Below are 24,513 nucleotides of genomic sequence, written 5' to 3'. Positions count from 1 at the left end.
CCGCGATCGCCAGATCGAGTGCAGTAATTCTTGCAGTAGACCTCCTCTGTAAGTCTAACGTGGTAACCTGTAGAGACTTTTAAAGGTTTTTAAAAATGTACGTATGTTTTTGCCGCTGCGCAGGCATGCGCAATTTTTAAAGCATGTCATGTTAGGTGTCTATGAACTCGGCATAAGATCATCTTTTAAATTTTACCAAAAAAATTGGAATTATATAGTGTATTTGTGCAATAAATTAAAAAAAAATGTATTTTTTTCACAAAAATTGCGTTTGGAAAATCTGTGCGCAAATACCGTGTGACAAAAAAATTTGCAACATCCACCATTTTATTCTATAGGGCCTCTGCTTTAAAAAAATATATAATGTTTGGGGGTTCAAAGTAATTTTCTAGTAAAAAAAAAATATTTTTTCATGTAAACAAAAAGGCACAGAAAAGGCTTGATTTTCAAGTGGTTAGAAGAGTGGGTGATGTGTGGCTAAGATTGAGCATAAAATGCCGGGACAGTTCAAACACCCCCCAAATGACCCCTTTTTGAAAAGTAGACACCCAAAGCTTTTTTCTGAGAGGCATGGTGAGTCCATGGAGTATTTTATATTTTGCCACAAGTTTCGGGAAAATTATTATTATTTTTTTTGTTGTTGTTTTTTTACAGAAAGTTGTCACTAAATGATATATTGCTCATGCATGCCATGGGAATATGTGAAATGACACCCCAAAATACATTCTTTTGCTTCTCCTGAGTACAGGGATACCCCATGTGTGAGACTTTTTGGGAGCCTAGCTGTGTACGCGACCCCGACAACCAGTCCACATCTTCAGGTTTTCTAATGGCGTAAATTGCTGATTTTACCCCTGACTACCTGTCAGAGTTTCAGAGGCCCTGAAATTTCAAGATAGCACAAAACCCCCCCAAATGACCCCATTTTGCAAAGTAGACACTCCAAGCTACTGGCTGAGAAGCATGGTGAGTCCATGGAATAGTTTATATTTTGCCACAAGTTTCGGGAAAAAAATTTTTTTTTATTTTTTTATTTTTTTTTACACAAAGTTGTCAGTAAATGATATATTGCTCACACATGCCATGGGTTTATGTGAAATGACACCCCAAAATACATTCTGCTGCTTCTCCTGAGTACAATGATACCCCATGTGTGAGACTTTTTGCCAGTCTAGCCGCGTACAGGACCCGGAAAACCAATGCGCACCTTTTGGCTTTCCAAGGGCGTAAATTGTTGATCTCACTCCTTACTACCTATCACACTTTTGAAGTCCATAAAAAGCCAAGATGGCACAAAACCCCCCCAAATTACCCCATTTTGCAAAGTAGACACTCCAATCTATTTGCTGAGAGGCATGGTGAGTATTTTGCAGCTCTAATTTTTTTTGGAAAATGAAGAAAAAACAGAAAAATGCATTTTTTTTCCTCTTTTTTCAATTTCCAAAGCTTTGTGACAAAAAGTGAGATCTGCAAAATACTCAACATGCCTCTCTGCAAATAGCTCAGGTTGTCTACTTTCCAAAATGGGGTCATTTGGGGGGGTTTTGTGCTATCTTGGAATTTTAGGGCCTCCGAAACTGTGATAGGTAGTCAGGAGTGAAATCAACAATTTACGCCCTTGGAAAGCCTGAAAGTGGAGGTTGGTTTTCGGGGTCCTGTACTCGGCTAGACGGCAAAAAAGTCTCACACATGGGGTATCCCTGTACTCAGGAGAAGCAGCAGAATGTATTTTGGGGTGTCATTTCACATATACCCATGGCATGTGTGAGCAATATATCATTTACTGACAACTTTGTGTAAAAAAAACAAAAAAAAAATAATAATAATATATTTCCCGGAACTTGTTGCAAAATATAAAATATTCCATGGACTCACCATGCCTCTCAGCAAATAGCTTGGGGTGTCTACTTTCCAAAATGGGGTCATTTGGGGGGGTTTTGTGCTATCTTGGAATTTTAGGGCCTCCGAAACTGTGATAGGTAGTCAGGAGTGAAATCAACAATTTACGCCCTTGGAAAGCCTGAAAGTGGAGGTTGGTTTTCGGGGTCCTGTACTCGGCTAGACTGCAAAAAAGTCTCACACATGGGGTATCCCTGTACTCAGGAGAAGCAGCAGAATGTATTTTGGGGTGTCAGTTCACATATACCCATGGCATGTGTGAGCAATATATCATTTACTGACAACTTTGTGTAAAAAAAAAAAATATATATATATATATATATATATATATTTCCCGGAACTTGTGGCAAAATATAAAATATTCCATGGACTCACCATGCCTCTCAGCAAATAGCTTGGGGTGTCTACTTTCCAAAATGGGGTCATTTGGGGGGGTTTTGTGCTATCTTGGAATTTTAGGGCCTCCGAAACTGTGATAGGTAGTCAGGAGTGAAATCAACAATTTACGCCCTTGGAAAGCCTGAAAGTGGAGGTTGGTTTTCGGGGTCCTGTACTCGGCTAGACTGCAAAAAAGTCTCACACATGGGGTATCCCTGTACTCAGGAGAAGCAGCAGAATGTATTTTGGGGTGTCAGTTCACATATACCCATGGCATGTGTGAGCAATATATCATTTACTGACAACTTTGTGTAAAAAAAAAAAAAAAATATATATATATATATATTTCCCGGAACTTGTGGCAAAATATAAAATATTCCATGGACTCACCATGCCTCTCAGCAAATAGCTTGGGGTGTCTACTTTCCAAAATGGGGTCATTTGGGGGGGTTTTGTGCTATCTTGGAATTTTAGGGCCTGCGAAACTGTGACAGGTAGTGCAGAGATGACATGAACAATTTACGCCATTAGAAAACCTGAGAGTGTTGATTGGCTTTTGCGGTCCTGTACACAGCTAGGCTCCCAAAAAGTCTCACACATGGGGTATCCCCATACTCAGGAGAAGCAGCAGAATGTATTTTGGGGTGTCATTCCACATATACACATGTCATGTGTGAGAAATTTATCTTTTAGTGACAACGTTGTGTAAAAAAAAAAAATTAAAAAAAAAAATTGTAATTTTCACAAAACTTGTGGCAAAATATAAAATATTCCATGGACTCACCATGCCTCTCAGCAAACAGCTTGGGGTGTCTACTTTCCAAAATGGGGTCATTTGGGGGGGTTTTGTGGAATCTTGACATTTCAGGCCCTCCTAAACCGTTAGAGGTAGTGAGAAAATGCAATGAAAAATGTACGCCCTTTGAAATTCTGATGGTGGTGATTTGTTTTTGGGGACCCCTACACAGCTAGGCTCCCAAAAAGTCCCACATATGTGGTATCCCTGTACTCAGGAGAAGCAGCAGAATATATTTTGGGGTGTAATTACACATATACCCATGGCATGTGTGAGCAATATATCATTTCAATGACAACTTTGTGTAAAAAAAAAAAAAAAATTTTTTTTAGTCATTTTTCAAACACCTGTGACAAAAAAATGAAATATTCAATGAGCTCAACATGCCTGTCAGGACATTCCTTAGGATGTCTACTTTCCAAAAAGTGGTAGTTTGGGGGGGTTTTGTACTGCCCCGCCATTTTAGCACTTCATGAAATGAGATTGGCAGTCAGAAATTAAAGCTGCGTAAATTTCACTATTTACACCATAGTTTGTAGACGCTATAACTTTTGCGCAAACCAATAAAAATACGCTCATTGATTTTTTTTTTGTCAAAGACATGTAGCTAAATATATTTTGGCAAAAAAAAATGACATAAATTGAGTATATTGGATATTTTTTAAAAGACAAAGTTGAAAATGTCATTTTTTTGCAAAATTTTCGCTCTTTTTTTATTAATATCGCAAAAAATAAAAAGCGCAGAGGCGATCAAATACCACCAAAAGAAAGCTCTGTTTGTGAGAAAAAAAGGACGTAAATTTCGTTTAGGTACAGCATTGCATGACCGAGCAATTATCAGTTAAAGTCACGAAGTGCCAAGTTGAAAAAAGGGGTCTGGTCTTTAAGCTGCAAAATCCTCCGGTGGGAAAGTGGTTAATAAACATGTTAATCTTTATTAACATTTTTAACATTCTTCACACCTTAACTGCATGAAAACTGAGAGTAAAAGTACACTTTCAGGGAAATTTGCATTTCACATCATCTGATTGTGCATTAATGCATAATAAAGTGCTGCAGTAGTGGACTCACTAACTGCAATATTTTTAATTCACTACTTGCAAAACTGCTAGAAAAAAAGCTAGGCAACAGCTACACAGTGGATTGGACTGGAGTCAGTGGACTGCCTCTGCAGTATACCACTCACTGCAACTACTGCATTAAGTGCAAAACTGCTAGAAAAAAAGCTAGGCAACAGCTACACGATACACATACATTGTAGCTTTGACTGGAGTCAGTGGAGGACTACCTCTGCAGTAAGGCACTCACTGCAACTACTGCAGTGCAGTCAGTGCAAAACTGCTAGAAAAAGAGCAAGGCATCAGCTACACATGTCAAAGTGGATTGGACTGGAGTCAGTGGAGGACTACCCCTGCAGTATGGTACTCACTGCAACTACTGCAGTCAGTGCAATACTGCTAGAAAAAAAGCAAGGCAACAGCTACACATGTCTCAGTGGAGGACTACCTCTGTCTGCAGTATAGCACTCACTGCAACGACAGCAGTCAGTGCAAAACTGCTAGAAAAAAAGCAAGGCAACAGCTACACATGTCTCAGAGGACTACCTCTGTCTGCAGTATAGCACTCACTGCAACGACAGCAGTCAGTGCAAAACTGCTAGAAAAAAAGCTAGGCAACAGCTACACATTGGATTGGACTCTTTGCAGTCATGCACTCACTGCAACTACTGCGGTCAGTACAAAACTGCTAGAAAAAAAGCTAGGCAACAGCTACACAGTGGATTGGAATGGAGTGGACAATACTCCCAGTTAAGTAGAACAATATCATAATGCAGAAAGCAGAACATTTCACCGTGTCCATGGTCACCTGTTAAAGGTCTTTTGCTTTGTTCATACAATGCTGCCACTTCATAAACCTGCTCAGGAGGAGTGGAGGACAGAGGAGCAAAGAGAGAGAGGGGTATCTTCTAGCATGGGAAACAAGTCTTTTGTAGTGTGCCTCATTTTCTCTCCACCACTGAAGAGGATGACTGCTTCTGTCAATTACTGCTTCTTTCAAATAGAGATGAAGTTCGTCATCCAGGCTCATAGTTGCAGATTCAGAAGAAATTGAATCCTCCACATGAGGCCCCAATAAAACACTGAAAATGTCTTCATAAATTCGACCATGATGAAGAAGATTCTCTTCTGTTCGTGGATGTATTTTTGATATGTTTTTGCAGCATGCTGCTCTTCATAAAAATAGTGTTCTGGACTTGTCTTTTCGGCAGTAACCTCCTGCACTTCCTGTTGAATATCTTCTGTCAGCCATTGTTTTGCCTTAGCCAATACATCATCAGAAGAGAGAGCATGGTTCTTGTATCGAGGATTTAAAAGACTTGCAAGCACAACATTTTTAATCTCTTCATGCTTCTCAAAACATATATCAATCAAAGCTCTTTGGCTTGACAGACCATCATTTGAAAGTTGGAGGGTGTTGTGTGCCATGACACAGAGGTCTGACATATCAGCAAGCCTCATTCCTTTCCGCATGTTTGCTCCACTGTCTCGAAGTTGCGCAAGCATCACTCGGTCTTGATTCCCCATTCTTCAAGCATGCCTAAAAACATTTCTCTACTTAACTCAGTGTGGGATCCTTGCATCACTTTTGTGATCAACACCAATTGCCTTTTTGTCCATCTGTCTGTCAATAAAGTGGCATGTAAGAATTAGTGACTGACTGATTCTTTGTGACCAGCAGTCCGTCGTGAATGAGTGAGTTCCCAGCATTCTCTGGTTGCAGCATAGCCTTTACTTTGTCAACAACCTTTTGGTGAAGCTTTGCCAGCATTTCGGTTCGATAATACTACTCACCCTTCAGTGTGTAGCTTGGCTCAAGTATGGACATCAACCACTGAAATCCTGGGTCAGACACCATTGTAAATGGCTGGCTATCAGTGACAATCATCTCTGTGATTACTCTGTCCAGCAGTTGGGATCTTCCATCTGAATCTAGACAGTGACATCTGTTTTTTTTCACAAACATCTGTTATTGCTCAATATATACCAGTGCGCTCAAATTATTATACTCCAATAAGAAACATCAAACCAAATATATAAAAAAGTGTGAATAAAGTGCCAATGCCACCAAGTGAAAGGTGACAACTAAGGCTAAAAAAAGTGCAATAAATGGGTCCAAAAAGCTTTGGGTATTTGACAAAAAACATTTTCTTTCAGGAATCCTCCAAAATTGGAAACTGTCCCTGTTCGCACAAGTCCAGAAATTCTGATGCTTCCATATGGTGAAGAAACAGTGAAAATACAGCCGTGTAAGATGGCTCCTTACCCGTCTTCCCGGATCTAGCAGCATATAGTACTCCAACTGATGGAAGGAGGGTCTAAGGGCCAATTTTCACCCCACAAATGCAGTGCCACCACGTGAAATAAATGGATAAGCCTCTTACCAGAACCTAGATGTAGAGAGTCTGCGAAGAGTCTGCGATTGACCAGCTAGAGGAGCAGAACGATTCGGTCATTCTCTGTCACGCCCCCTTTAATGCCCTCCTACAGAGTCACAGCTGGACTCTGAGAGGGAGGAGATTATCACTGGAGCATTAGAGACAGACGGGGTGGCAATTACTGAAACCGAGTCAGGCGTTTTTTTACTAGAGGATCGGAAGAAACTGTGGGCGGATCCAGCCCGGCTGCGCCACCTACCGATTTCACCAGTGTAAGATAAAAAACCCACCATACATCACTGATGGTGAAGAAAGTGCTGTGAAACCCTTGATGCACTTCATATTGGATACACCGCTTTGATATTCATGTGGGAACTGGCAGTCTCGTATCAGTCCATCTCGGCTGGCCTAATGTATACTGTGGTCTCGGCATAATCGTGTAAAGCCCATGTACATTTAGGCTCTGGTAAGAGGCTTATCCATTTATCTCACGTGGTGGCACTGCGTTTGTGGGGGTAAAAATTGGCCCTTAGACCATCAGTTTGAGTAATATATGCTGCTAGATACGGGAAGGCGTGTGAGGAGCCATCTTACATGGCTGTGGTGTCACTGTTTCTGCACCATCTGGAATCATCAGAATTTCTGGACGGTTTCCAATTTTGGAGGATTCCAGAAAGAAAACTTTTTTTGTCACAAATACCCAAAGCTTTTTGGACCTATTTAGTGCACATTTATTTAGCCTTAGTTGTCACCTTTCATTTGGTGGGATTGGCACTTTATTCACACTTTTTTTTTTTTTATAAATTTGTTTTGAGGTTTCTTATTGGAGTATAATTGAGTGCACTTGTATATTTATTGGTCATTTATTTAGTTCCATCGGGTTGGAATCCCAGTTGCTGCCTATATTTAAGTTAGCGCACCCCTTTCATTTTGCTCATATCTGTTATTAAAATTGAAAAGCAGCGCTATATAAAAAGTCCAGGTATAGGTAGGGTCCAGCTGATTGGTCTCCTTGAAGTGCCACCACCACCAGAGAGAGAGAGAGAGAGCAACCCGAATCACACTGCTGCTTACCGTCCCACTAATAAAAGAAGGCTCAAAGGTTCCATCAAACTGCTCCTTCAGAAATCCTCAGCGATTCCAGGATCAAGCCAATTAGGTGCGACTCCATACAGATGGTAGAAGGCAGACTGATCACTCGTATACCAGAAAAAAAGCAAAAAAGAAAACCATAGTGCAACACCTAATGAACCACCATTTAATTTCCTTATGCCAAATAAATGCTTACAGGTAATAAGAGTAAAAAGAGCTTATCTGCCAAAAATGTTTGACCACCAATGAGATGACCGCTGCTTCACTCCGTAATGACGTCCCGCATCGCAGGCCTTTGAGCCTTCTTTTATTAGTGGGACGGTAAGCGGCAGTGTGTTTGGGGTTGCTCTCTCTGGTGATGGTGGCACTTCAAGGAGACCAATCAGCTGGACCCTACCTATACCTGGTCTTTTTATATAGCGCTGCTTTTCAATTTTTTACTGTTTATATGTTTTATCCAGCATATGTGCAGCAGCTGTTTTATATTTAATAGACCCAAGTGCAGTTTTTTGTTTCATTTTTTCATGTCTGTTATTGTTGCCTGGGATAGTGGAGGAGGTAATGAATCAAAATCGCATTGATATTCATTTTGTTTTTCTGTGCTGCTTGATACAATTCAATATGATGAACTCTTAGATGGGCCCAAAGATTTGACATTTTTGTTTTTTGCAGTTACTGATCCCATGCTTATGTTTGTACATGTGTGGCACACTGCTGCTTTCCCTGGAGAAGGTTGAGATGGGAAATAGTCCCAGACCACACTTTTACTTTTTGTCTCCTCCTCCATCTCCATTTCAATTTGAAAAAGACAAAAAATGGCTTGCTGAAGTTGCTACTGGCACCCTGTGGTGGGTTGGTGGCTGTCGCCTGGCAGTGTGGGTTGGTGGCTGTCGCCTGGCAGTGTGGGTTGGTGGCTGTCGCCTGGCAGTGTGGGTTGGTGGCTGTCGCCTGGCAGTGTGGAGGGTTGGTGGCTGTCGCCTGGCAGTGTGGAGGGTTGGTGGCTGACGCCTGGCAGTGTGGAGGGTTGGTGGCTGACGCCTGGCAGTGTGGAGGGTTGGTGGCTGACGCCTGGCAGTGTGGAGGGTTGGTGGCTGACGCCTGGCAGTGTGGAGGGTTGGTGGCTGACGCCTGGCAGTGTGGAGGGTTGGTGGCTGACGCCTGGCAGTGTGGAGGGTTGGTGGCTGACGCCTGGCAGTGTGGAGGGTTGGTGGCTGACGCCTGGCAGTGTGGAGGGTTGGTGGCTGACGCCTGGCAGTGTGGAGGGTTGGTGGCTGACGCCTGGCAGTGTGGAGGGTTGGTGGCTGACGCCTGGCAGTGTGGAGGGTTGGTGGCTGACGCCTGGCAGTGTGGAGGGTTGGTGGCTGACGCCTGGCAATGTGGGTGGTTGCTTTCTGGCACCCGTTGTGGGTTGGTGGCTGACACCTGGCAGTGTGGGTGGTTGCTTGCTGGCACCCTGTTGTGGGTTGGTGGCTGACGCCTGGCAGTGTGGATGGTTGGTGGCTGACGCCTGGCAGTGTGGATGGTTGGTGGCTGACGCCTGGCAGTGTGGATGGTTGCTTTCTGGCACCCTGGTGTGGGTTGGTGGCTGACGCCTGGCAGTGTGGGTTGGTGGCTGACGCCTGGCAGTGTGGGTTGGTGGCTGACGCCTGGCAGTGTGGGTTGGTGGCTGGCTTGCAGGAACACTAGGCGTGGGAGGCGGTCCTAAGGCAGAGAACGTGTGCAGCGCGCGGTGAAATGGCGTCGCGTATGGGCCGCGCAGGCTTGGCAGGCGGTGTTAGAAGGCAGAATGTGTGCGTGCAACATACGCAATGACATCATGAAAATATTGGTAAATCCAAAGGCCGATACAGATATATCGGGCAAAGTGCATATCGGCCCACAATATATCGGTTTTGCCAATAATCGGTCCATCTCTAGTTTATACCATTATTTACAGTAACCTGAGATGCGACTATGGTGCGATATGTCAGCATTTAAATTAGGAGTACCAACACACCCATGTAAAATGCTACTATGAAGACGGTCCGTTTCCCTCTTTTATATGACTTTACAAGGAGTTAATATAGGTTGCATTTAATATAAGCTTCTGTGAGCATGCCCTGCATTCGAGAAAAAACCCATGGTGCCATGAGCCTTCAGGAATGAACTTCTAACCTAATTATACACTCCTCTAAGCCGTTGGACAGCTAACTAATTTTCCTACATTTGAAATTCCTCTCAATATGAGTGGAGATGTGACAGGTGCAGAAGGGAAAGTCTACAGTTGGAACGCAGTTTTTAAAATGTCTTGCCATTTTGATGATGATTTTAATTTTATTCTTGAATGAAGACAGTGATTATTTTCATATCAATGGAGTATGTGCACACATTTTTTATCTAGTTTCTCACTTATGAGGGTTAATGCATGTAGTGCCTTAGATGTATTAATATTTTTGCACATTGAAATACAGCTTGGAAAATGAGGGGAGAGGTTAAGCTCACCGCCATCAAGGTTGAGGAATTTTCCTTGTGTAGTTTGCATCCCACCCGCCAGCCACCCCTGCTCAGACACATTTTGGTGCCTCACTTCATCAGGCATGTGACCATACAAGGTTCTGCTCCTAGTATAATAGTACATAAAATGTATTTATTTTAGTTCTCCTTTCTTTGCGCAATATATGAAAATATATTTGTGTACATTGTAGATACCATATGTAGTCTTAATAAAATAATAGAGACTAATGTGTAAAATGGTAAAGCCCACACTTTCTAGTCATAGCTGAACTTCACCCAAAAGGGGACGTTCTGCTTGTTTACATCCTTCGCCCCCCCGCTGCCCCTCCTCAGTCACATTTGGCACTTTGTGGGGGTAGCGGTTCCCTGGTTTTGACAGGATGCTGGCGCCTGGACCTGAAGCATATTTTAGAATCGGTTTGGGTGAGGACAACGCTGGATCCTTGAACAGGTAAGTGTCCTTTAAAATAACCAGTTGGCCTGTAGTCACATGACAGCTGGGTGAGAGCTCTCTCATCCTGGGTGGACGTCCTATGATGTCCTCCCCAGAACGCGCTACACTGTGGCTCGATCTGTCACCTGCTGTGTCCTACAGACATAGCAGATGACAAATCAGTGTACTGGCCCGCTTTTGGGACCATGTGATTGCTATGACGAATCACAGCAGATCACATAACAATTGTACACAATTGAGGACTTCCATTCAATGCCATTCATTGTGTATTATCGTGTTGATCTCTGTGATTGGTCACAGTAATCACATAGTACAGACAGGGACAATCTGTACTATATAATTAGCTGTGACCAATCACAGCTAATCATAATGGTAAACACTGAATTGATTTAATTCGGTAAAAACGGGTGTTTATAGTGATCTTACCTCCCCAGAATGTTACTATGGTAACGCTTTGGTGTTCTCATCACAGTATGCAAAGCAAACAGTGAAAAACAAAGAAAACAAATATTTAAAAAATTGAAATAAAATTATAAAAAAAAAATTTCCCCCACATACTGTCACCAGTTTAGTGTCCCTGATAACCACCAGTCATATGACATCGCTGTACAGCCCTGGCCAAAACTTTTGAGACTGACACAAATATTAATTTTCAGTCTGCTGCTTGTGTTTTTTGATGATTTTGCCAAATGTTACTATGGTATACTGAAGTATAAATACAAGCATATAATAAGTGTCAAAGGCTTTTATTGACAGTTACATTAAGTTTATGCAGCATGTCAATATTTGCAGTGTTGACCCTTATTTTGCAAGACCCCTGCAATTCGCCCTAGCATGCTGTCAATTGACATCCTGACTGATGGCAGCTCATTCTTGCATAATCAATGCTTAGAGTTTCAGTTTGTGGGGTTTTTTTTTTTTTTTTGTTCACCCGCCTCTTGAGGATTGACCACAAGTTCTCAATGGGATTAAGGTCTGGGGTGTTTCCTGGCCATGGACCCAAAAGTTTGATGTTTTGTTCCCCCAGCCGCTTGTTTATCACGTTTGCCTTATGACAAGGGACTTCATCAAGCTGGAAAAGGCATTGTTTGTCACCACAAATGGTTACTGCCCACACCTGTAACTAGTCTATGCAGTAAGAAGCATTGGAAGGGCAACGCATGTAACAAGACACAATTGCGAGCATAATTATTTCTGGAAACATGCTTGTAATCCAAAGCACTCTTATATCAAAGCGAATTTCCACATAAGAAATAATGGAAACTCCACATGATTCGTTCCCTAACCATTTATTCAGAAGTCCTTCAGTTTATAGTCCATATAAAAAGATTATAGCAATGTGATGGGTTGTGTAACCAGAAAATGTCTAACAAATTGAAGCCCCCATAAGAGGATTAGAAGCAAAATCCAGCAGGAGCTACAAAGTATGAAACAGAAGAGAGGCACCTCTAAGTGTAGCAATATGGTTACATTTAATGAAGATACAACATTTACTAACTCGCATGGTCGATGATTAAAAGAGACATATCTAAGAATGCAGGCATCCGGGGTAAAGCTGTCCACATAGACCATCCTCTTCACCGCCGACTCCCACCGCTGTCAGTTTGCTGTCATGCCCGGGAAGACTACCCTGCAAAAGAGCGGTCTGAAAGCGAGGTTTGAAGCGCTCGAGGAGCACACCGTGGAAGGGAGGACGTCGATGGCAGAGGATGGTCTATGTGGACAGCTTTACCCCGGATGCCTGCATACTTAGATGTTCTTGTTTTAATAATCAGCCGTGTGAGTTGCTAAATGTTAAACCTTCATTAAATGTAACCATATTGCTACACTTAGAGGGACCTCTTCTCTTTTATACTCAGTTGTGACGTGACACTACTTGTATATCAAGTCGTTGCTAGTTTATTAAGTCAAAAATTTATAAAGAATTTTTGCTCGTCTTGCAAAACGCTCTCAAACCAAGGTTTTGCTGTATGTGCAAATTGCCATCATAAAAACTGAGGCATCAGACTTGTGAAAATAAATATTTGTGTCATGCTAGTGACGGTATGTAAAAAGAAAGTGACAAAATTACTTAAAAAAACTTGCAGTGTCTCTTACTAAATACCTTGGACTGTCTACTTTCCAACAAGGGGTCATTTGGGGGATTTTTTACTGTCCTACAGACTAAATAATAAACACTGATTTGGGTTATTTTGACCAAAGAAATGTAGCATTTGACAGAAGTTTACGAAAAAAGATTTATTTGCAAAATTTTAGAACAAAGATGCTGTGGTGGTTTTTTTTTTTTTGTCACAATTTGCAGTCCATTTATTTAGCAAAAAAATTGAAAACCGATGTTTGAATACCAACAAAGGAAATCTCTACTTGTGTGAGAAAAAAAAATACAAATACCATATGGGTGTCGCTAGACCGTGCAATTGTCTTTCAGGTGTTACAGTGCTGAAAGTTAGAAAGTGGCCTGGGCAGGAAGTGGTTAGAAGTCAGCCGCTACAGTCTTTATTTTTTTGGGGGAGTAACTGGAGTTCCACTTTAACTTTATCATAGAGGTAATAGTAAATATTACAAGGTTACTGTTCTTTCACTGTTTGCCTTATTAAATAAGCCAATTTGTGTTTTTATTTATTTTTTCTGTAGAGTTATGAACCAGATGAACTAAGCAAGGAGATGGCTCACCTTGAAGGCCTAATGAAGGATCTGAATGCCATAACCACAGCATGAAAGAACAAAACCCCACCGCAGAGGCAAACCTGATAGTGTATGGACAGAGGCAATGCAGCCCACCAGAAAGGGTCACATTGAAGTGTACTGGCAAGAAACAAGCTGGGAGCCCAGACTTTGTACGCTGAGGCAACCACCAAGGGCTGAAGCCTGGCATTCTGTACCTTATCATTTCCTCTGATTTCTAAGATTTTATGGGGGGTTTATATCGGAAGAGGAATTTTATGTAAACTATGGAGGAATATTGTGTATTTCCATTGTTTTTGTTCTTTTCACCTCTAATGGGCCTTCACCCTGTTGCTGTGGCTCAGTGTTATGCCCCACCATGAGGCCAGCTGGACAGCAAAAAGACACACAATGGCAAGAATTCCTTTCACAGCAACAGTTGCTTTTTGTGCAGTGTTTTCAGGCTGCGAATCACATCTGTTGGCAGCAACTCCCCCTCCAGCCTCTGTGAGACTTAAAACAGTGTTACTCCCCCTCCCCTATATACACCACCAATCCAGAATTTTGGCTAGATGTTCCCTCCACATCTCCGTCCATTTCCAATGATCCTGGCCTAAGAGGGAATTGTACTGGGCCACTGCAGCCAGATGGGAGGTCCTGGACCTGTACAGTACATGTAATGAGGCTGCGTGAGCTGACCAGACCCAACGGTTTCCTTGTTTGCTGCCACGGAGAAGCCTTAGTTGTACATGGTATCGGTGGCTTCATGGAGAGGCTGATGTGTTGGCCTTCCTTTAACCAATCTGTTCTTCAGCACTTTCACGTTAGTCCATATTTCATCTTGTGACTTTCTTGTTATTGTAAATGGATTCATCACCCTCTGCATCCTCCTGTATATTGTCCTATCCACCAACACACCCAGTCTTTTCTGTACAGAAAATTCATTCTATTTTTGTTTTTTTTATTGCTTTCTCTGTAGTGTTTAGAATGTATCTTTTTATTGTGACTTTTTTTTTTTATAACATCATGATTATTATTTGGTATTGGATTTCAATACACTTTTTTATTCAATCAAATTGATTTTCATGCTTTTTATATGATACTAAAATTTGCTCCAAAGTGTTTACATTCCCATTATCTCAAGGTTATTCTTTACCGGGTTTGCTATGTTCAGGTTTGGGAAATAAAATATGGTTCCTTGCAAGCTACTATAACAGTATTTGCCAAACAGATGAGATGTTAAAATGAAACAAGGGAATGACATCTGTAGCATATTTTGTTTAAAACTCTCAATGCTCTGTTTAGGATACAAATGTTGTAACAGAGAACCTATGCTGTATTAATACTTCAGTATAAGTTTATTGCAGAAAATTAATTTACATTGTATATACTTTTATTGTTGCAGCAACCTGAAATGTATCAAAACTTTCATGGTTAGAATCCGGATGCAAGTTATCTTCTAGTTACTACAAAGCTGCTCCTGGATTATACGTTCAGACATCCAGCTCATGTAACTCATGTTCCCTGTGGCATTTGCTGTCCATAAATATAGCCACATATAGAGTAAAATATGCTTCTGAATGGTTAGCCATGATGTGCCTGAATCTCATCATGTAGAAATCACTTTTTAGAGGTATCTGTTTGAATTCTCATACTTTATAGGACACAGGATCTTTAGACATTACTATGGGTTATATGCCGCTATCTTCCTAACCCCTCGCACTCCCAGCTAGCCTCCGTTTTTTGTTTTTTCTTTGTCAGTCTTAGTAGGGCCAGCCTGTAATAATGCTGGGTTTGCTGGATGCTGCTATAGGTGCTGCACTTAACACATGTGTGGTTTGAGCCCACAGGGTGGCTTACAAATCCATGGGCTATGGTCTGCTAGTGGCAGAGCCTTGAACCTGAAGACCCCTGTAGGGGTATGCCTGTTGTGGAGGGCAAAGCCAGGATATGGTCTGACCCCCTTCTAATCCTGCATGCATAAAAAACTTTGGTAAGTATAGGGGGCTACATCCTCTCAAGCACATGGGCGTGCAAACTGCTTCCAGCAACCACAATTCCAGTGGTTGCTACTTGTAGCTGGGAGCAGAGGTTTCAATTCTTGGGGCCATTTTTCAGCCTGTATGCCACTGTACCAGCATTAATCCCTTTACATAAACTCAGTTAACCACCGAGTGCACCTACGTGCCTTACCTGCTTAGTGTGCCTGCTTCACCTTATTCTCAAGCAAGTTACGGAGACTGTGTTGTACCCTGCTTCTTCTTTCTAGGCATACCTTCTGACTGGCAACATGTCATGGCCCTTGCTCCATTAACACATTGATCTCACCTTGGTTCTCAGCAGCATACATTGCTTGGCAAAGAAGACTATCCTTCCACTCCACAGCAGCAAATGTCGTGAATACCCCTCTGGGAACAAAATTTACAGCACATGGCAGACCACAAGCATAATAAAAAGGATCAGGTGGCCTTGCTAGCTCAGGTTAAGCACATAGCATCAACAGTGATAGTAGCTTATCCCCACAGTGTCATGGTACCCTATGCTTGGTTGGTTGCTCCAGGTAAGGTGGCCTTACCTGGAGCAGGATTTTACTCTAGAATACTTTGCACAGCACCTTTCTATTGAGGAAAGTTTCCTGCAGAAATGGGCACTTCCTGTTGTAGGTTCTAGCATTACTTGATAAGACCCTCTTGGCCCACAATGAAGATAATCAGGTCTTCCAGAACTGGGTAGATAGGAATTTAGAGGCCCTCTTTAAAGCAATTGATTTCTTTTTCTGGGCTCTGTCATGCAGCCTGCAGTTGCTTCTAGGGCAGTCTCAGACCTTTGCTGTCTGGACTAAATAAATATGCATAAATGGCGCTAGGCAGAGACGCTTCTTTAGGATAGGGTCTTCTTTCCATCCAGTCATTCTGGATCTTTTGGCTTAAATTCTAATCATCTGAACTTTAACAGTTGTGCTTTGAAACTGAGCACCTGTTTGATACCTTCTTGGATAAGTGCATCAAGGAGATCACAGGGGGTAGAAATCTTCTCCTCTCTCAGAAGAAGGTGGCTTACCAGTTGGACTTTACCGCCTGAGGTTAGGAAAAGTTTCTTTCAACCCTCTAAGACTCCCAGTCTAAGTTGGGAACATAATTTTGTGAGAGAACCTGGCCCTCCAAACCAGCCAAGGCTAGTTCCAAGGCCTCTTGTCAGTGCTGTCTTCAGTGGCCAGATTGGCAGAATGTCTGTCGGCCTTCTGATTCCAGGAAACCTCTTATGTCTGGGTCCAGAGTGTCCTTTCCAGAAACGACAAACTGGAATTTTGCACTCTGCCTCCTTCCCAATTCATTCTTGCAAACCACCTTGCTGTCCAGCAGCTCTTGTCTTAATGGGCCATTGCCACTTTACTAAGCAAGGAACAATTTGAAAGCTTATATTCATCACCTCTTTATGGTTCCATAATTAAATGGGAGTAGTCTAGCCATTCTGGGTCCAAAGGTCTGCCTACTCGCACATTTGCTTCAGTCTGGTCTGGATCAGCATCCTGCTTGAGTGCTGTCAAAGGGCAAAAATCAGCCTTGGCTATTTTTTTTTTCAGAGAGCTTTGGCTTCTTACTCAGTGGTTGTCTTTTCATCAAGGTGTTGCCTCTCTCCCCTTGTGTGCTCACAAATGTCTCCATGAGAACCTAATCTGGTTTGTGGGGCCCTTCAAACACCGCTCCTTTTAAGCCCAATAAGAATATTCCTTTCTCTGACCTCACTCACAAGGTGGACTATATTGTTGCTATCCCCTCTGATCAGAAGCTCTCTTTATCCTAAGGGGCCCTTCCTATTGTTACACAAGGACAAGGCTGCCATGAAGGCCTAAGGCCTCCTCCCTCTTGAAGGTGGTCTCTTCCTTCCACCTCAACCTGGACATTCTTTCTTTCCTTATGTCCTGCTTCAAAACATCCCAGGGACATTTCTCCATAATGTCATGATATGGCACTCCCTTAGAGAATCTACCACTCACCTAGACTCCCTTGTACTTACTGTAGGTTTCTGCAGACAACTCCCTGCTTACTCATTCCATCATTGCTAAGTAGATCAAACAAGTTCTCATTCAAGCATTGGCTCTAAAGGATAGGATTCCTTCCAATCCTGTTAAGGTGCACATTACCTGATCTGTTAGTGCTTGTTGGGCTATTCAGCATCAGGTATTCTTTTCTCACATTTGCAAGGCTGCCGCATGATCATCTTATAAGGTGGTACAAGCTGCCCGTTAGTCCCTGCTGGCTTTGTTTCCCACCCTCAGTTGGACTGCTTATGCACGTCCCATGGTAATGACTAAAGATCCTATGTCTCATACTGTACTCCAAGAAACTGCTTTTGCTGTGAAGTAAAAAACCTTATTTTTTATCCAGTCCTAAAATGTTTAGCTGTTGAAATATCCTAAATTCCTGTCACTCCATTTTCAGTTGTGGTTAACATATATACTGCTTTTTATACACCTTTTTGCTACTGTAAAAAGTGCTATAACATGACTAGCGTGAAAGCGAAAGGGAGCAGGTACCCATTAGGTTATGAAGGTACCGTGCCTACACAGCATAATCACTTCTGTTGGATAGCCAATATGATAGGGTCAAAACACACATTTGTACTTCAAAGTTTTTAAAAAAAAAAATTCCAAAAGCGGACTATATTTTATATTGTCTAAGATCAGCCCTGTATAACCAAAGGCATTGACCTCAGAGTTTGGTCAATTTTAAAGTGTAATTAAACTCACCAATATAACTTCCACCCAAGACGGTTGCATTCATAGCATGCCTCATAGCTGATTACACGTGCAGCACTATTGCAACTGCAGATCTAAAAAAAAAAAACTGCTAAGATGATAGGGTTTAGTTTTGCTTTAAAGTGTATTTTCACCATTGCAGCCCAATTTGAGAAGCGCATACCAGGTTTATTTTTGCAATTACACAGCACATCTAACAATTTTTAAAATATGTACAGCATTTCTTACCTTTTGAATTCTTTCTTTGAACCAGTATTACATACACAGTGCCTTGAAAAAAATATTCATACCCTCTGAAATTTTCACATTGTCTTATGTTACAACCAAAAATGTAAATGTATTTTTATGTGATAGACCAACACAAAGTGACACATAATTGTGAAGTGGAAGGAAAATGATAAATGGTTTTAAATTTTTTTTCTGGTTCTGGACATGCTACAGTGATGAAACTTCATAGGGACATTTTTTTAGACCCCCCCGACACTAAATCCAAAAAAAGTCATGCCTGCCTCCAAAAATGCCCAATAAATGCCTGCAAGAAAAACGGCCAGGTGGAGAGAAGACCTATTCATTTGCTAATAAAAATTATAAGAAAAATGCTTTTTTTTTTTTTCTGGTTCTGGACATGCTACAGTGATGAAACTTCACAGGGACACTTTTTAGACCCCCCAGACACTAAATCCAAAAAAGTCATGCCTGCCTCCAAAAATGCCTGATAAATGCCAGCAATAATAGAATCAAGGTGTATAGAAGCCGCCACACTGCTGTATTAATAATTATAAGAAAAATGCTTTTTTTTTTTTTGCTAGTTCTGGACATGCTACAGTGATGAAACTTCACAGGGACGCTTTTTAGACCCCCTAGACACTAAATCCAAAAAAAGTCATGCCTGCCTCCAAAAATGCCCGATAAATGCCTGCAAGAAAAACGGCCAGGTGGAGAGAAGACATATATTTATGTGCTAATAAAAATTATAAGAAAAATGCTCTTTTTTTTTCTTGTTCATTGTTCAGGACCATTTTTATGGAAAGTCGGATCACAAGTCGCTTCAAATAAGACAAGAAGGCAACTCCCATTGAAGTATATGGGACAAGTCGGATCACAAGTCGCCTCAAAGTAGTACAGGACCCTTTTCTGAAGTTGGAGCGACTTCAGTAGTGCCAATTAAGACTGCACTCATTGATTAACATTGCTTTTGTTATGTCAAGCGATTTGAGGGCACACAAGTCGCCTCACAAGTCACGCTAGTGTGAATGGGCTCTAAAGCAAAAAGTAAATGTTTCTTTTTTCAAAATTTTTTTTTTTTTGTTTAACACAAAAACACAGAGGTGATCAAATACCAAAAAGCTCTATTTGGGGGGAAAAAAGGGCATCAATTTTATGAGTACAGCGTTGCATGACCGTGCAATTGTCAGTTAAAGTAACGCACTGCCGTATTGCAAAAAATGGCCTGGTCATTAAAGGAATAAAACCTTCTGGGGCTGAAGTGGTTAAATCAGGGCTAGGTTCTTAAAAAAAATAAATAAATAAATAAATAATAATAATGTATATATTATCCCAAGCTTTGAGCATGAACCATGACCATCCACCTAAACTGACAGGCTGGGCAAGGAGAGCATTATTCAGAGAAGCAGCCAAGAGGCTGATGGTAACTCTGGAGGAGCTGCAGAGTAGGGATCGACTGATATCGGTTTTTCGTTCTCGATACCGATTTTAGCCATCGCATATCGGTATCGGCTGAAATTTTGTACATTTAAAGTTTTGAAAAAAGACGATTTTGTACTGAACATGTTCATTTCTGTTTCTGGCTTGCTGGCACCGGGCAGCGGTGGGTGTATGTATGATGGCTGTGTTAAACACGCTGTGTGCACTGTACACTCACTGTCCCGAGACTCCCTGACTCCAGACAAGGCTGAGGAAGGCGGCCTAAGAAGGCAGAAGCTGTCCCAGTGCGCGGAGGTGTGTGGCGCAACATACGCAATGACGTCACGGCAATATCGGTAACCTTCGGGGCCGATTCCGATATATTGGGGAAAGTGCATATCAGCCCTGCCTGCTGCAGAGTTCCACAGATGAGTGGGACAATTTGTCCACAGGACAACGATTAGTCATTCATTCTCCAAATCTAGCCTTTATGGAAGAGTGGCAAGAAGAAAACCATAAAAAGTCCTGTTTGCAGCTTGTGAGGTGCTATGTAGGGAAGGTGGATGGGGACAGCAAATATGTGCAAGAAGGTGCTCTGGTCAGATGAGACCAAGCAGTTAAATTTTGGTCTCAAAAGCAAAATGCTACGTGTGACAAAATAACACTGCACATCATCCTGAACACACCATCCCCACCGTGGAACATGCTCGTGGCAGCAATATATGGGAGGATGCTTTTCTTCAGCAGGGGCAGTGCAGCTCGCAGAGTTGAGAAAATGGATGGAGCCAAATCCAGGGCAATCTTTGAAGAAAACCGGTTAGTCTGCAAAAGACTTGAGACTGGGGTAGAGCTTCACCTTCCAGCAGGAGTAAATTAGAGGATCAATGCGCTACCCAGAGGGGTTTGATAGGAGTAAATCAATTCCAAAATATCAAATAAAAAAATAAAAAATGTGAAAAATAAAAAATATAGAAAAAGCTGCCAATCTAAATCGGTGTCCCCACCGTGAATTGATACGTGTATGGTGTAGAAAATCGGCGCTAATTCAAATCATAAATAAATGTGATACACTGTGACAATAACGATGTCCACCACTGTGGATAGTGCTCTATGTGATTAAACCTGATGCAAAAATTTCGAAGTAAAATCAATCCTCAATATAAAACTGTCAAAGCGAGCCTATACACAAAAGATCTTCAGTGGATGACTCTGAAAAGACTGTGCATAAATAAAGTCCTCAAAAAAAATAGTGTGTCAATCCCAAGGAAATATATAATGCAATCACAAAATCAATGCAATCGATGAAAAAGGGCGATGATCAATATAATCGTTGATGACTGATATGTGATGAAAAAATTCCTAAAAATCTTTTTATATATTGTTTTATGAAATATTTTTAGGAATTTTTTCATCACATATCAGTCATCAACTATTATATTGATCATCGCCCTTTTTCATCGATTGCATTGATTTTGTGATTGCATTATATATATATATATTTCCTTGGGATTGACACGCTATTTATTTTTTTGAGGACTTTATTTATGCACAGTCTTTTCAGAGTCATCCACTGAACATCTTTTGTGTATAGGCTCGCTTTTACAGTTTTATATTGAGGATTGATTTACTTCGAAATTTTTGCATCAGGTTTAATCACATAGAGCACTATCCACAGTGGTGGACATCGTTATTGTCACAGAGTGTATCACATTTATTTAGGATTTGAATTAGCGCCGATTTTCTACACCATACACCTTCCAGCAGGACAACGTCCCTAAACATACAGCCCAAGCTACAATGGAATGGTTTAGATCAAAGCATAGACATATGTTAGGCTCAGTCAAAGTCCAGACCTAAATCCAATTGAGAATCTGTGACAAGACTTGAAAGTTGCTGTTCACAGATGCTCTCCCTCCAATCTGACAGAGCTAGAGTTTTTCCCAAGAAGAATGGAGAACAATTTCACTCAATAGATGTGCAATGCTGGTAGAGAAATCCCCAAAAAGACATTCAGCTGTAATTGCAGTGAAAGGTGAGACTGGATTCAAATGCACGTCCACCTTTTCAGCTATTTATTTGTAAAATGTTTGAAAACAATTGATAGTTTTCCTTCTACTTCACAATTATGTGTCACTTTGTGTTGGTCTATCACATAAAATCCTAATAAAAATACATTTGTTTTTGGCTGTAACATGACAAAAATGTGGGAAATTTCAAGGGGTATGCATATGTTTTCAAGGTACTGTAATGTGTGGCAACTTTTATTATTCAGAATAATTTTTATTGTGCTTTCTCAGGGACATGGCAGGGATAGATTGACCTAAATGTGCATTAACATACAATGCAGAACCCAAGCCTTGGTATCTTTATCCATTTATTAGGATGGGCAATGTACATTTCCAGTTTACAACTGATACTGCCAGTACAGTAAAAACACACACTACCTCCCCAGCCCCTTCATCAAAATTACATTGAAGGGGAAACTAAATAGTGTTTTTTCAGTTTTGTATATTTCAGAAAAGCACATCTAAAAAGGTCTTTGAATAAACCATAAAGGCCCGCAACTATATAAAATTTACAGAAAAATAAATACATGTATGTTTGGCTCAATACAAATTATACAGTGATATCAGTCTAAAATGCAAAAAAGTAATTTGTGTCTATTTGTGACAAACACCACAGTGACAAGTGATTCACAACTTTTCTTCTTGTGTTCTATGAACCTCCACCTCTAGGTGAAAAACCTGCTCACCACCTCATAAGACCCTACTTAACCACTTCTGGACCGGAAGGATTTGCCCCCTTAATGACCAGGCCATTTTTTGCGATTCGGCACTGTTATTTTAACGAACAATTGTGCGGTCGTGCGACTCTGTACCCAAATAAAATTGATGTCCTTTTTTTTTCCCCACAAATAGCGTTCTTTTGGTGGCATTTGATCACCTCTGCAATTTAAATTGTTCGCACTATAAACAAAAAAGAGCGTCAATTCTGAAAAGAGAAAATATATTTTTACTTTCTGCTATATAACATTCCCAAAAACAAAAATTAAAAATCTACATTTTATAACAATTTAGGACAATTTTTTGTTTTCTGCTACATATTTTTGGTAAAAAAAATCGCAATAAGCGTATCTTGATTTGTTTGCGCAAAAGTTATTGCGTCTACTAACTACGGGAAAGCTTTGTCATTTTTATTTTTTTAAATTTATTTTTACTAATGGCAGCGATCTGCGATTTTTAGCGGGACTATGACATTGTGGCGGACAGATCGGACCCCTAACTGACACTTTTGGGGGGGACCAGTGACATTACTACAGTAATTAATGCTAAAAATATGCACTGTTACTGTAATAATGACACTGGCAGGGAAGGGGTTAACACTGGGTGATCAAGGGGTTAAATGTGAGCCTAGGGGAGTGATTCTGTATGTGGGTGGGGCTTGTGAAATGATCAGAGACCTGTGATCCAGTATAGAAGGATCACAGGCACTCTGTGATCATTCCAGAGAGAACAACGGTCAGCTGTGTTTACAACAGCTGACCGTTGTGCTTTCTCAGCAGGGAGCGATTGCAGATGGCAGGCGGTAATCGGAGCCGCCTGCCCTGTGCTTCGGAGTCCCTACTGCTGGCACGCGACCAGCATATACATACGGCGGTTCACGCAGGAGGCCCAGCCTGCCACAGTATTTCTGCAGCCGGCGGTCCGGAAGCTGTTAAGGGTCAGAAATTGCCAATGACAATCTCTACCCGCATGGGACAACACTTTTCCTCTTGGTCCTACATGCACAATATTTTCTCACCTCACACCATACTCAGTCAGCAGAATGACTGCATAATAAAAAAACACAAAAGGGAGAACCATACGAATAAAAAGAGTGTGATGTGAGGCCACCATAAGGGTGGTGTACCTCAATCCTAATTTTATACATACACAGTATTGCTGCATTTGCCCTAAGGACTTTGATTGAGGCACATCACTCATCATTATATATATATATATATATATATAATGTGTGTGTGTGTTTCATATGATTAAAGGTTTATTAACACAAATTAACTCATGGTAAAATCCAGTAAAAATGTATTAGACTGATTTGTGACATCAAATTCTTACAAAATTCCAATATTGGCATAAATATATAACAAACTGCATCTGATACTCGACACGTTTCACAAATCAAAGTTTGCTTCCTCAGGAGTAGATGCGTAACATATCTATAGAATAAAATGACAGTATAAGAAATGTATATGTATTCTATGAATCTTGGTATCACAGAAATCGAACAAAGTGCTCAATGAGGCAGGCGTCTATCCTCTATAGATTCTTGCTATGTAGCACCACTATAAATGGTCACTTATATACACATATATATTTATTTTTTAACAATTACTTGCTGGCATTTATTGGGGTTGTTAATATGAATTTAGGCACATGGATATTCACCTTTTTAGCACCAGACCTGCCCTTGCCCCTTTGGTCCATATGGTGTTCTGCCACAGCTTCTGGGACAGACCACTTTTGAGGACCGTTCTTCCTAGCGCTGCTATGTTTAGGCTGATTTTGGAAGTATAGAGTAATGATGGCGAACCTGAGCATCCCCAGATGTGTTGGAACTACATTTACCATGATGCTCAACTGCACTGCAGAGTGCATGAGCATTATGGGAAATGTAGTTCCAAAACATCTGGGTTGCCAAGGTTCGCCATCACTGCCCTAGGGCAGCTGTAGCAATACAGTGTATGAAGGGAGAACTATAATGCTCTCTCTGGCATACTTTGTTGTCGCTAAAAGGGATTATAAAAACTTACAACATCTCAAAACAAACCGGCTTCAGATATCCGTAATAACAGCGGCTCACCACATAACTTCAAAATAGCCACGCATGTTGTCTCGGGC

The 24,513-nt window shown here is 41.2% G+C and overlaps 1 protein-coding gene across 5 annotated transcripts in view; it reads left to right on the top strand.

Moving 5' to 3' along the window:
- The window catches only part of NEO1 (neogenin 1), a 306,375-nt gene extending 292,087 nt beyond the window's left edge, over positions 1-14,288 (top strand). For all 5 annotated transcript variants that reach the window (XM_082257066.1, XM_082257065.1, XM_082257064.1 and 2 more), the window contains one exon: positions 13,183-14,288. In XM_082257066.1, coding sequence (XP_082113192.1) covers positions 13,183-13,266 — 84 coding nt within the window. In that variant the 3' untranslated portion in view covers positions 13,267-14,288. The remainder of the gene's footprint in view (positions 1-13,182) is intronic.
- The last annotated feature ends 10,225 nt before the right edge of the window (positions 14,289-24,513 follow it).

The sequence above is a fragment of the Pelophylax lessonae genome (assembly GCF_965119305.1).
Source record: "Pelophylax lessonae genome assembly, chromosome: 4".
NCBI lineage: Eukaryota > Metazoa > Chordata > Amphibia > Anura > Ranidae > Pelophylax > Pelophylax lessonae.
The sequence above is the reverse complement of the archived record's forward strand: the minus strand, read 5'-3'. Positions and strand labels throughout refer to the sequence as shown.